Below are 15395 nucleotides of genomic sequence, written 5' to 3'. Positions count from 1 at the left end.
AATTAAAGGGTGTAAATGCTCAAATTGGAGCAATTCAATACCGAGTCATTCACACAGTGACTGCCAAAGCTGAACAGATGGTCTGATGAGCTATCAAAAACACGCATTCATTAACTTGTATATATGTATGGGTATAGCAACTTCATTATTGAGAAATATTTGCAGGATTTCACCAAAGACGTTAATTGAAAGAAAAAGACAATGCCAGCGCAACAGCTGTATCCACACGCCCTTCGACGGTGGCGCACCGCAGAGAATCCAGCGAAAACGCCCGAAAGAGTTAAGAAAAACTTAAATAATGCCAATGTTGTTGGTGCCAATGAACACAGTGATCATCGTCATCGATGGTTATGATGATGATGATGATGATAATGTGGATTATGATAATGATTGTGATGCGTCAACCGTAAGCACGACGGCCAACGCAAATAACACATTATTCGGCGCAGCGCCAAGCGACGACGCTGGCGCTCATACCGGCTCCGGCTCGAGCTGTGTGACGCCGGCAACGATGGACGACGACACGATCAGCAGCAAGACTGCTAGCTGCCTGCCAGCTTGCGGCAACACATGCGCCGTTGCGACAGACACGCGAGAACAGCGAGCGAGGCAACAACGCGTACAGCGGATACGGTGGAACGCTTAGCGAAATTCGAAATTTATTAAACAAATTTTCTTATATACAATACTACATTTCGAGCGTCCAGATTTTTACGAAGTGTGTCTGTTGGTTATGGTACTTGACCAAGGCTGGTGACTAACGAATAATACTCGGTATATTTCTGGTTGCTGTCTAAAGGATACAAAAATCGTACGGCCAGCTGTCGGGGCTTGTCAGACGTGTGCAATGAAAGTGAAAAAATAATAGATTTTTTTTTTGTCTGTAAAGATTCTTGCACGCGATGTGAGAAATATAAAATCGCTATGTGACGGTATGCGAATGCGTAGATCTGAGATGTATGTGCCGGTTCACAGTGCGAATTCGAGCGATTCCGCAGCTGAATGCAAAACTCGTAAGCAACAACTAAACTGATCGTGCTGATTAAAAATAAAGCAATATTGTGTAGAAAACAAAAAATATTGTAGAATGCAGTGAACTTCACCTTAAAGTGCGATAAATTTCCGCACATACATACATACATATATACACAAATTGGAATTTGCATGTGCATCAACTTTTGCAAGTGAACTTGTTCTGCGTTATTATTATGAGTGAATTGATTGTAAAAAGCACATAAGTATGTATATAGTGGTTCTAAAGATGTGTTGTTGTAATTATAGTGTGCCTTGGCAACGCACAACGAGTCTGTGACAATCAGGTGGCCAGAACGCGTGGTCAAATTGGCAACGTATGCCGCGGCTATATTTGGATTTCCCACCAACACACGTTACCACAGTAGCAACAGACGGCCCATTACAAATAGATAAAACAGTTTGAGACTTGCCGAAGATGCCACTTTATCGCTGTGTCCACGCCGCGTAGACATTTCATAAATAAGTGGGCGTCAAAATATGGCTTGACGCGTTCGTCGAACTTGGCAACCGTCTCGATATCAAAGCGAAAAATTATAATAAATACTTATGTATGTATAAAAGGCGCGATGTTCCATAAATAAAAGAGCGCCGATAATGAACGAAAAATTGAAAAAGTAGAAACAATTAAAACAAAAATGTTGTGTTATAATAAATTTACACAGTGCTCGCATTTTTAGAATTTTGTTTGTACATATGTACATATGCAATGGTGGTCCAATAAATTTTGTTTAAAAATAGGCAAATGAAAATTTTTCAGATATTTCGTATTATTTTTCAATATAGCTGTTTTTTGGCTCAGTACACTTGACCCAGCGTTGCTCCCACTTCTTTCATTCGCTCGAAAAATATGTTCTCCTTTTTTAAGATTCTCAAGGTAGTGGCTGTGGACCACATTTTGTGATTCAAAAAAACTATAATCATCTCTTTACCGTCCGATAGTTCGGTGGGTTAAGTCCACTGTTTCTATTGTTTCTTGTTCTTTGACGTGTTCTAGTGGATCCAAGTTTCGTCGACGGTCAAAAAATGACGCGGATCTTCTTGTAGTGCGATCACACTTATACCGTTATGTACAGTTCTTTGTGATGCCAAACAAAAAACTTCTGTAGTTGGCAAAAGCGCCCTGAACCTATCATAAATCTGCCTAGCTTTTTCATTTCTATTTCTGCAATTTCACCTGAATCTGGTAAAAACAGGATAACCAAGGAAGAAGTGTTGAGATGATTCTTTTTCATCTTCTTCCAAAGAGCTGATGCAGTGGGTATCTGGTAAGATATTCAATCTTAACGATCGAATAGTGTTCAGTTAGAACACCTACAACCATTGAAAGGTGGACCTTCCTGAGAGCAAAGAGTTCACTGGACCTCTTACGATTTGCCCTGGGCCAGAAGTACCTAGCTGGTAGTCGATCAACGCTTGTTGATTTGGAATGTTGCTCAACAATCCAGTAGTAAACTACTATATGCCAGCGGAGCTCCTACTCGTTCCTGTTCCACAGTTATTGAAACTGAAGTACCTAGCAAGCTCATCAGCCTAACAGCTTCCTGCAATACCGCTGCTATCCAAAACAGCCTAAGCATAAAATAACTCGATGCTAGAGATAAGGAGTCTAGACATATTTTCACTAGTCATGAGCTCACAGTCAGCGAACTTAAGGCTGATATCGCTGCCATACAATCGGTCCCTGAAGGAGGCTGCGCTCCAGAGTTCACGAAATTACTCTAAAACTTCTTCGCTTAGCGCTCAATATTGCTATGAATTGAACTCACTTTTGCGCTTGCTGGCCGAAAGATGCATACGCGATACCCACCGCGCCGACAGCTTTTTAATGCCCAATATATACACTGCATACCATCGCTTTTTTGAGATGCCTACCCTCTCAACTATCTTCCTAGTTAAAACAACATTTGACGGTCACCACTGAACGAGAATACAGTATCCAAAAGTTCTTTGATTTCACTGCAAGATCGTTGATTTCCTTACAAAAGCAAAAATCAAATCACTGATCTATATTGCTTTTTTTCTTTTTGTCTAAAATCTGCGGACACAATTTCTTCCATAAGCGATCAAACTCAAAGCACGAGTCCGATTTGGCTGAGGGTTTGACAGTTGTTGTCTACGCGAACATACTACACGATTTTAAAATATTTTTGGGGGTAGTGAGCCTAAGTCATCATTAGACCACCGTCGTAGGAAAAGCGGCCATATGCCGCATGCTTTTTTTTATATTCACATCTTTTTCTTCCTCATTATATAGGAACAATTAAAAATTAGCACGAACGGCGCTGTTTGGCATCAAATTAGTGCACAAAGTTATATACAAATTTTGATAAAAAATATTTTTCCACAAATGTTGGCATATGTTAGAGTGCTCGAGTCAGTATATCGAAAACAAGTCACACATTTTGCATTATCACCGCTTGTGTTTTACAAAACTTGTTCTACTTGTCAGTTTTATTTATATACAAGAGCACACATACCGACATATTTGTGGGGCGTCTACCGCTGCGCAAACACCTTTCAATACAAGCGCGCTAGAACAAGTGTTCCTACAAATACATAAATATGTAAAGTATGAATAATTATAACCTCATCTGAATACGCCATAATCAACTTCCAAATGTTTTGATTATCTAATTGCGTGTGTTTGGTTGGCAGCGCACCGAAGATCCCCAGTGCGTTAGTAGAGAGCGCAAAACTCATTAATTGGGTCAATCAGCAGCTTCGCAGGCATAAGCCTACAGTCAGCCAAATAGCCGCACTAGCGATAAAAACTATCCATTTGTATTGCTTAATAGCGTGCTAAACGCAAACTGGACGCAACGGCAACAACAACAATTGTAACACTGACAGCTGACGGCTGACAGCGCCTCTGACAAGGCAATTAATAAGGCGAGACTTATGTGTGTACAAACAAAGCAAACGCGTATGCAAATATTAAATGTAGAATAGTAGCCTCTAAAAAACCATAGAAAGATTGACCGATCGACCAACCGACCGACTGAACGATCAACCGACCGACGATGTCAGACTGGTCATATATTACATTATATTTGCCAGTGGTAAGCAGCAGCAGCGCTGCTTCACCAACAGCCAACAACAAAAAACGTTAATCAAGTGCTGGTAATTGGTGTTGTTAGACATTACTAAACATTGCCTTAATGGCTGCCACTTAGCAGTATTTAACGGCTGCTGTTCCAGCTTCGGGTCTGTATTTTCTCGTAGGCCTAATGGCTTGACCGAAGAAAATAGGCATAAAAAGAAAGAAGACTTTATAAAGTGTATTTTTGAACTGGAAACGCAGTGAAGTGCACGAAATTGATATAAAACATGTACGACGTAACGAGGGCGGTGCGATAAGTACTCAGTTTACATAAGAACGAAGATAATTATTGGAAAACTAAAGATTTAGTTCTCAACAGCGGCTAGTCGGCTTTCAGCTCGAAAGCTTTCCAATTTCTTTAAGCCGTCTGAAAGATGTGTTTTCCAGAGGTCTGAAAGCTAAGCCCCACGGCGGTGATAAGCATATGCGGCGAGTGACTTTTCCATGTAGTATGGAAACTAAACAAAATCACACCGAGCCAAATCTAGAGAAAAGCGTGGATTGGGCAGCTATTCGTCCCCTAGTTCGAGCCAGTGAGTCGTCTTATTGGAAAATTACTCTTTTTGCCATTTGGGACTATTTTCTGCAACTTGGCGGTAGATAAGCGCAATAATTCGGTATTGTAGAGTTTTGTGATTATTTTGCTAGTTTTTCCAGTAGTCAATTTACAACGCATCTCGAGAATCTCAGAAAGCGATGACAAACTTTCAGTTTCAGCTTTTCGGCCGATAGGATAGTTTTCGTCATCTTCGAAGCAGGTTCGTATGATGAAGTCCAGGATTTCGACGGTTTCTTGCTCCTTGACGTATACAAGTAGATTCAAGTTAAGTCGACGATCATGAAGTGAATCAAAAATTAATTCAAATTGCTTCACAGCACCGCTTCGAAGTGGTCTTTCGGTTGCGCTTCTTTACGGAAGTGAGCAAACGTTCGCTGAAGCTAAGTACTCAGCGGACCGCCCTAGTATATGTTCCTCGTATGTAAATTTAAACTCACATCTTGATATGTGTACTTAACTCCTCTATGTAGTCTGCCTAAAGGGAGTCTAAAACACAGAAAGACAAGCAAACATAGAGACACACAGACTGACAGACTCACGTACGAACTCACGATTCATTGAACCGGTATAATGTAGTTAATTTTGACATAAAATGTTCTTAGCAAATATTTAATGTGTATAAACTGTATCCATTTAGGCACTTATGTACCTAGTGAAGTGAATGGTGGACGTCAAGTGGCAGCTGGAAGGTGTGAAAAAGTGAAATTTCTCAAACCATTAAAAGTGTAAAAAGATAAAAGTGAACGAAACAGCAATAAAAACGTATGAAGTAGCGGAAGAAGGCGAAGAAGAGCGCTGCGCGTTAAAACAGTATTTTCCGTATCTGTAATTAAGTGAAACAACGAACATAATGCGAAACCTATTGCCGGTTGTTGTTATGCTAACCTGCCTCGGTGTGCAGATTGCACAGCCATTAGCCACCAGCTATGATGCTGACGCGCGTCGTGGCCTGGAATTATTAGAAAATGAAAATCTAGTGCAGCAGCATCACGTGCGGCATAGAACCGCGCATCTGCGCACAGCACACCACAGCCGACACAGACAGCACGCTGACGTACGTGATATGGCGAAAAGCGAAAGTGCAGCGGCTGCTGCTGAAATAACAACGCCAGCGTTGCCGGATGACGCAACAGAAAATCTAAACTTTCAACAAGGCGCGCACAAACAACAACACAAACCAAGATTACAATTGGATCTAGATAATCGTCTACAACAACACAAGCATAACGCGTTGCACACGCATGCGCATCATAAGAACGCGCTTAAGTCAAGGACTACGTCAACGGCGTCAACTACAATAGCGACGGATAATGACACCGAAGCCGTTGTGGATACCAGCGAAGAACTGGTTAAGCCGACTTGGCCGCCTACGAAATACAACGAACACACAATTACCGCTGATGAGGCCAACAAAGGCACGCAAAATTATTATCATCAGCCGATAATACGCCAACAACAACAACAGCAACAACATCATAAACACCATAAACTACAGCCAGCAGCCGATTTGCGTCGTACAAAAGCGACTCCGATGACATCTGTAGCTCATATAATACACGCAGCAGCAACAGCAGCAGTGGACTTGCCTATGAAAATGCACAATAATAAACTCATGCACGCAAGCAGTCAAATTAACGTAGACACTGATAGCAACACTACGAACGCAACGATGCTGCATGCGCATTCAACAGTAGGCGGTATTAAGGAGCGCATAGCGGCTGCGCATGCTGAAACGAATGGTGCTGGGCTAACGACCGAAAACACCGGCAATGACAAAGCAACCGATTATGAGGATGATGATGTGGAGTATTATGATTACAACGCCGATGATGAGCCGAACGAGCCGAATGCGGAGCAACAGCCACTTGCTGTGCCCGATATCGGTGGCTACGGTTATGACAGTGGCATTGATGGCATTGAAGATGTCGAGTGGCGGCCCGCGCATGTCGCTAGCAATTTGAGAACGACACATCATCAACAATTGCGGCATAATCAAGAGCAATGGCAAGCGCAAATGCAATTGCAAAGGCGTCAGCATTGGTATCGGCAAGAGCAACAGCAACAACAATATGAAAGCGAACACTCGCGGGTGGCACGCGATCATCATCGCGTACAATCGGAGGAGTTGCACAACAATCATTTGGCATATGACACGAGCTCGGATGATGTAAGTCTCGAAGTTAAGTTTAAGCAATGTAATAAAATTGTGTTTTTTATTGGAATGCCGTCACGAAATTCTCTTTAAGCCTACTTAGTTCCATTGAAGCGGTTCAAAGCAAATCGTTGCGCATACTTTGTGCCCACACGAAGTACTAAAATGTTATTACCATTGACTTATGAATAAAAGTTAGAAGAGCACATACATAAGTAGCTATTTTTAAATCGCCTTAGTGGTATTCCTTGCAGTTAAATAAATTTTATGTAAAGTACCACAGCTTACAACTTATTGGAAATGTAAGCTCATCGGTCCCGACGCCTATCCTTTATTCTTAAAAGTAGCTGCTACTTTTGCGAGGCAAGGTACCATGAACTGTCAATTGTCAGGGTTGCGTCGGAAGTATGATAGTCTATTACTGGTTTTAAATAAGCTAAATATTTTGTTCAACTACGGATGCACAACACTAATTTAGATTTAAAAAATTAAAAGCAAACTAATCATAAGTACCGAGAAACCGAGATTTATTCCTAACTTGAACAGCATATTTAAAATTGATGAATATAAATATATATATGTTTATGTTTTTAAATGGTATCAGTGAAATAACAATTTATATTATTGAATATTTATGCCTCTGGCTATTTGTAGGTCTCGGAAGTTGAACATAAGTATAAAACGAGAATAGAGAATGACTCATAGAACATAATAGAGTCAGTGATTTTTGACCCGGTGGTTTCACAATGAGCCTACAAAGTGCAGCGTCACACAGTCACCCTACATACCTACCTAAGAAGACTGTAACTCAGAAACTATTTGAGATATTGATTTATTTTTGTATGCTATTTTTAAAGGTATAACTTATCTAAATATGAAAACAAATATATATATATATATATATATTTTAAATTTCGGACCAGGTGTGCCCCCTAATACGAAATTTCATATCGATACTTTACGGTTATATTAAGTTATAGAAACGTTTTACCTTCAATTTCTTCAAATTTCTAATGTAACTGAGCCAACTAGGTTTATGCGTTTCACTAATCTAGCATAATCTTTTATGAACCACAAAACTAGTAATAAAATCAAATTTTGAATAAGTTTCATGATATCTGTTTTGAATTTACAAGACATATTTGCGTATTTTCTATGTTAATGAATTTGAAAAAAATTAATATTTCTGTTATATGAAATTGTCATTAACATCTCTGCTAGTTGATTGGTTTCTCGTCTGTGTGTCTAAATGCTTTCTGCCACATAGTTCCCCCTATTTGTCGAGTACGAGGAGCTATTAGATTTGCGTATATACATACATATATACGAGCGGTTTTCTATTTTATGCGAAATTTTAGTAGTTCATTTATTTGCTTCCTTTACTGCCCTTTTATAAATATTTTATGGTTCCAGAAATGATATAGTCTACGACTACAAAGTATATATTGTATATTTACGCTGCTGGTTTCGTCATGAAGTTGGTACCTCTTCAATGCCTCGATATTCATATGTATGTATGTAATGTGTTCACACATTCGTGCGATATCTTTTGAACATAAGCAATATAAATGTCTGTAAGCATGCACATTTAGATACGAATGCCTTTGAATGACTAGGCTATTCTATTTTATTTCAAATACTTAAATGCTTCCCACGCTAATTTCTGCACATGCTTTCGCATATATTTTCGCATTATCACTGTTATTATCAGTATTTTTAATTTTCATAAGTGCCATCGTTGGCCCAAACAAAAGTCTTGTTTATGCCACGCCAGAGCATTGTTGGAATGCATAAAGAACGGCGAACGACAAACGCGTAGGTGTTGCGAGCTAGTGGGCTGTGACAGGCGGTGTGAAAAGACAGATACTGTGGCTTTTAGCAAAATTGCACGAATGCGGCCATTTCTACTCAAGCGCAGAGGTGTCTAATAAGTGTGTTTGTAAACATTAGGTTCTGGCTTTTTCTGTGAAAAAAATAATACTATTTGGCTGACATCTTCCTACCGTTCAACTTAAATCAACTTATAGAAAACTCAGCTGAACTCAAATAAGTTGGTTTATCAAAACGTCACAGCTGTGATCCCCTTATACTTAAATATTCGGACGATATCGTGCCTTAGTGTTCCCCAATTTCCTCTTTTAATTTTCAAGCCTCTATTATTATCCCTAGATCACCTTAGTAATTGATACTTATATGTTATGTTAGTTGAACATGCTAAAGTATGAATTTGCATTTTTACCCCATGTTAAGCCTAAACTTACCATAAACTAAAACAAACAAATTGGCATAGAAGTGGAAATAATGACAGTGTAACACTATCCATACAGATCTCTACGTCTTAGTGCAATTAAAACACTCTGCTTAACTGGCTTCAAAATAGCGGTACTGTTAATCAGGGTTATCAGATCTATCTCAGTAATATCTATTGCCTCAAAATGGCCAATTAGGTTTTGCCATAATTTTGTACTCAAGAGGTCAAATCACGATTCAGTAGGGAATTGTTGGACACGCTGAATCGGCTAATAAGTTAGTTACCGAAATTCTCGTATAATAGATTGGTTGTTGACCTTGTGAAACGAAACATGCTCCAGGCCCTTGTCTTGAATTTCTGCGAAAAAGTTCCCTTTATCGACAATTCCTGACCATTAAAAACCCTAGTGGACTGTCACTTTCTGAGAAGTCAATGGGATTACGAATATTCCTGTTCGATTACAAGAAAGCCGAGAGAGTTCAGAAAAAGGTAATAAAAGTTAAAAATTTTCATAAAAGGGGTCATCTAATATATGCAGGTGTATGGTCGCAGAGAAATATCATTAATATTCACACTTTTATGAAACATAATTGCTTTTGATTCGATAAGGCTTGGAAAGTTGCGAATCGAAAAAACAACTGGTATAAGTCTGATATACTGGCATAATGAAATAGAGATAAAATAGCAAATAATAAGGCCGCTATTGTATTCATTTCAACTGGATTACTTTGTGAATACTTTTATATGTAAATTTTTGGACAAAAGATTAGATTTAAACAAAGATAGAAGAGCTGTGGAGGATTAAAGACGACTTTTATTATATCTGTTTTCAGATTAATGAACCTTATATAACCTTACCGTATAACGATTTTACTCTAAGACAATGCTGAAAATTACTATACGTCAACGTTAATGTTAGAATAATTACAAATATATAAAAAAAAAATGTAAGGTGTTGGTTTGACTCGCCTCACTTACAACAAAAGCTCATATTTCATTAAAAAATCGCATAACAGTACCAATAAAAATAAATGCTTCAAAGATGTCAAGTGTTTATATATACATTGTATATATATACATGTACATGCTACAGTTACAGTTATGCACCTACTTATAAGGGAATTATCCTTATAAGAAACCACAAATTGGTTGTGCAATTTTCTTTTTGAAGATGCAGGCTTCACTTGCATTTAAGTACATACATACATATTTACACACTAACAGATTCATTACGTATTTATGTACCATATACATAACTATCCTATGTAATACATGCATGTGTGCTACCTTTCTCCGACGCTTGGAATTTCGGAATTACCGACCTAGAATCTCAATAAGTCCTAAAATTGCCCTATTGTGTTTCATCATCATTGCTGCAACAGCAAAACCGACAACAGCAGCTACAGCTACAACAACTACAACAATACCAAAAGCCATAGCCTATTGCAGCTACGGATTCGCACGCATACAAGTATGTATGTATGCATGTGTATAAAAAGAATTGCAGCCAAAGAATGCCGTCGATTTTTGCTCATTGCTGTGGCAAATCAGCTTGTTGCAATCTTCGCAATTTACAATGTTAATTGCTGTCGCGCACTTTGCTGCACTTTCCAACTACGCTGCGCTACTCGGGCGGGCGTCCATCAGTTACGTCGCCTCGTCCTCGTCATGCAGCGCCGCCAACCGGAATTTTGTGCCGTTGACGTTCGCCTGAGTGTCTACAGCAATTACGGCGGTGCGTTGTGGCCCCGTTTCGGTGGCCGTATGGTAAAAGCATTAAGCGCTGCAGCAAAAGTGAAACCAAGCAAAATGTCCAGTCGGCAAGTTGTTTCACTACACATACATACACCTATACTATACATATAAATATACAAGTATGTATGCATGCATGTGTGTGCTTATATCAAATTGCTGCTGTGGTCCATGTTTAACACAGCTGATTGCATCCTATTATGAGTTACATCAGCCTGCAACATAGAATTTACTTGATTCTAGGTGATATTTAAGGACTTGCTACTGATTATTATCAAACTTGTTTTGCCTAGCAGTCAGCAAATTTGCTGGAAAAGGCGGCGCCAAAATGATTGAGCAAGACTAAGGTGCTACAATTAACTACTTGGACTAATGACTTGCATGAATATCTATGATGTTGGTGGGTCTACATTCATGTATATATATGTACCATATGAATAGAGGTATATTTATAATATGCGTTACATTTACAGGGTGACCCAACATTTGCTGAAAAGATTTGCTACGCTGTCGAGTGAAATTTAAACAGTAAGCAATATATTGCTGTTTCTATGTCATTCGTGTAAGGCTTGTATCCAGTAAGCTAGCGACTAAAATACACTCGCTAAAACAAAAAAAATTTAGGTGAAACGAAAACCAAAATTTGACTATTTTTTGAATTCAGTGAAATTAGCGACTTCAAATTTACCGTTGCAATATTAAATATATAAATACTGAGATATTTTCTCACAATTATAGCTACTTAGTTCTGCCAAAAGTTCTGTTACAAGTGTAGATCGTTATAAAAATGAAACTATAATGAATTTTTAGTACAAACACAAACTGTCGTCCTATTGATTCAAATCTGGACTTCCAGGCGGAGAATTATCTGCAGCTATGAAACCAAGAATATTTGTTTTTAACCCAATGCTAGATGGATTTTGCTTAGTGTGCTGGAGCAGAATCTTACTGGAATATCCAATGCTCTCCATCGAAGGGAGTATTGCTTAAATGCTTCACCACGCCTTCCAAAATATCCTGCTGGTACCCTTTTATCCCAGTTTTAACCCCATTTTTACAGAAGAGAAGAAATGTAAAACCTTTATAGAAGACTACCCGCCAAAAACCAATACAGCAACTGAATGATGACCACGTTGATCCCTTGGAAAAATTCTTCAACAGTGAAATTTTTAACATCTGTAAAAATGACACTTTCATAAGCGTTAACCGCGTGCCACTGAAGAAGCCGCTTGCATCTATTGACCAGTCAGAGAATGACCACTTGAGCACATGACATCACGAATAAGTCTGTATAACTGATCTGGTCGATAAATCTATTTCCCTTCACATAATTTTCTGTTTTTAAGGGGATTTTTGAGAAGCTCATAAACACTTATGTAAAGCAATCACCGCAATACGATTTTCTTTAGCTCTCCACTCCATTGTTAATTAGCGAAAGCAAACATTAAACTGAATATCACACTGCATACAAAGTATAATAAAAAATGTGCGATTTTTTCTATGAATTTGTTCTCACTATATGCATTGTAAACTTTGTAACAGTATTTATGGCAAGACTAAGTAGACTAGCAAAAGAAAATTTCGAGGATTGGCCCGCTAGCCATCATTTTGTTTCAGAATATCAATATACAGTTTTTTCATACGTCCAGAAGAAATCATCCAAGTTGGGCATTTTTTTAGGGCTCTAAACTGGCCTAAATCTTTAATAGTAATAAAATATTAGACACTGTGTCGTAAGGAATTTACCAAAGCTACTGAGTATAAAAACAAGAATACGGATTGATAGCTGCCTTCAATTTGTCAAGCTTTACAGAGTAGCAAAACGAAGAAACAACTGGTATAAATGTTAATACACAATAGATAAAAAGCAAGCCTGTTTAATGTTGCAGTTGAATACTCTGTTGTCATGAATTCCACTGTATAAACTCGTTGCAATCGGACAAGAGACCAGAGCGCCAAAATAGTGGACAGAGAAGTGGCGAATCGAAGGGGCTACATAACCTGATTTCTACTTGTAAGCCAAAAATTCAGCTGCCAAATTTTATTACTTTACTGACCTTACAAGTATGTAATTATACAATTATACAGCGGATATTTTCATACAAATATATATTATATATGCATGTAACAAGAATCCTCCAAAATATAGTATACATGTTTATGCATAATTTTATGAACGTATCAATATCAAAGACTTAATAAAAGTTCATTAAATCAATGAAAGGCCTAATTAAGAGATTTATGGAAAACCATACATTATACGTTATACCATGTGCCATAGTCGTATGAAAGCATATTGTTGAAATTTAACGCGGTGAAGACAAACAATATTATAATCAATTTAAGAAGGAAATGATTACGATTTTTTATCGATTTTGAATTGGTTATTTATTGGGTATTGGCTGCGCTGCAATGAAGAGCCAATGCGCACTTTATGACTTTCATTTCAGGCCTTATTCATGGCTTGTAGTATGCAAGAAAGTCGAGTAGCGGATTTTTTATAACACATAGCAATTTTGAAAGCGTATACTTGTTTATATAAATGGAAAATTTTGTATTTTAATAATCGTAGTTATGGAGGTATACATACTTTTATACATATCTGAAACGCAGTGTGTAACATACTCACATAAGTGAGACCGTCCAGGTAGAGGCTTATTTAAAAAAAAATATATATATTATTAGTGATATAAAATAAATTTAATGTTTAAAAATAAATTCATAATTGAGTTTAATTCATACTAGATTTTTAATTTTCTCTAATATTGTAGTTTAAAAGATTTTACCATAAACCGATCACAAATACAAAGTTCGGTTTTTAAATTACAAACCTCTCTTTCGGCCTTGTTTTGCAGGAATACGCTGATGATGAACCTGACAGAAGCTCCAGAGAGCATGAAATAACAGAACAAAAACTTGCTTTGGGTACCCCGGAAGGGGTGAAAAAGGAGCACAATGCATATGTGCAAAGTCAAAGTAAGTACAAAACTCTAGGGAATAAGTTTTTAATTCTTATATTGGTTAACTTATCTCAAATAAAATTTTGATTGATAAAGTTTTGCGCTCAATAAATAAAATTTACAATAATTGGTGTAAATTGTGAATGTCTGCCGTTCTGAAATTTCTTAACCAAATAACTATCTATATGACATGTTAGAACATCACGACCGTTCAATTGCCTAGCTACACTTAATTCTCTTCAAACATGTTCATTTCCGGTGTGGTCGGCTGTAAAGTTCTGGTTAACCATTTTCACATTCACCGACGCTAACATTTCTGCAAAACTCTCATATCATTTAACCTATTTCTCTCCTCTGTGCATATCCAGCAGGAAAAGCGATACAAGTGTGATTTCTTCATTTGGTTATCTCCTAATCACTCGGCTTATGATAAGTAAATACTAATTTGTTGCTGCCGATAATAAATTATTGTAAATAAGGTTTTGCTATACCAACTTTTAGAACAGAGAGAACTTTTACTTCAATAACACAGCAACTGTTTCGATATAACCTATATTTCAACTATATTAGATCACAAACTATGTGGCATTTATCACTTGAAAAGAATCAATGAAGATTTTCCACTATTGTCCACAGTTTCCAATCACTTTTTGAACCTAGAATTAGAAAAAAGGAAAATGATTCATATAATTTTGCGTTCAGAGCCAAATAAACCAAAAATTATTACGATATGTGAATGCAAGTTTTTGTAGAATATTTATTTGAAATATTCTATTTTCATAAAATTGATAAAAACTTAAATTTTTTTAGTATTTGATTGACAAACCTTTATTTTTAATAATTGCCTTCACCCTTTGAGGCATACTATTTAAACAATCCTTTATCATTATATTTAAATCCGGGTCATTTAGCCACACATCCTTTATGTTATCTTTGAGTGCGGCTACTGTGGGATTTCTTCGTGAATACACCTTGAATTGTGAATTGAATATCTTCTGTCACTGTTTCTAGCCGGCACTCGTCGATAAAGATAATTTGTTAAGAAGAAAATCATGTTAAATAACAGGGTAACTTTGAATGGGGGACTTTCTGGGGTTGTTCATAACTTTTTATGTTTAAATTGTTCCAATCTATCTGTGTGTAGTTCTGATGGAGCCTGGCCCATATTAACCGTTGATTTTTCATTCGATTGGTCAATTTTGATTTCTTGGCTGGACGGCGGCATTTAAGGTTATTTTCTGAAAAGATGCGTTCAACTGTTGCGATATTTTAACATGGGCATCATTTGACTCTTTTGTAATTTCTCTAGCTGGTTTGGTACGCATTTCTAGAGCAAGCCTCACTACTTTACGTCGAATGCGCGCAGAAATTGTCCTATCTTGGGCAGCCTTTTGCCGATTACTTATGCGAGCAACGGATCCATTTTTGAACGTAACAGTAACACTCACTGCAATTTTTTTCCTACTTCTCTATAGGATGCACTTTTTTCTTTTAAAAGGGCATCTATGTATAGCACTTCGGGCATTTCCTAAAAAGCTTCAGAAATTTTCCAAAAAAATACTTACCTAACAAATAATACTCTATAA

The 15395-nt window shown here is 37.6% G+C and overlaps 1 protein-coding gene across 6 annotated transcripts in view; it reads left to right on the top strand.

The window, feature by feature from the left end:
* Window positions 1-577: 577 nt before the first annotated feature.
* Window positions 578-15395, top strand: part of LOC106624425 (uncharacterized) — a 32150-nt gene continuing 17332 nt past the window's right edge. Inside the window, exons 1-3 of one of the 6 annotated variants that reach the window (XM_036366781.2) lie at window positions 578-774; window positions 5332-6861; window positions 13705-13825. In XM_036366781.2, the coding sequence (XP_036222674.2) occupies window positions 5545-6861; window positions 13705-13825 (1438 nt within the window). In that variant the 5' untranslated portion in view covers window positions 578-774; window positions 5332-5544. The other 5 variants (XM_036366779.2, XM_036366780.2, XM_070106213.1 and 2 more) reach the window with 5 other exon arrangements.

This window comes from Bactrocera oleae, chromosome 3, assembly GCF_042242935.1.
Source record: "Bactrocera oleae isolate idBacOlea1 chromosome 3, idBacOlea1, whole genome shotgun sequence".
Taxonomy (NCBI): domain Eukaryota; kingdom Metazoa; phylum Arthropoda; class Insecta; order Diptera; family Tephritidae; genus Bactrocera; species Bactrocera oleae.
Note: the sequence above shows the minus strand (reverse complement) of the source record. Positions and strands in the feature narration are given on the sequence as shown.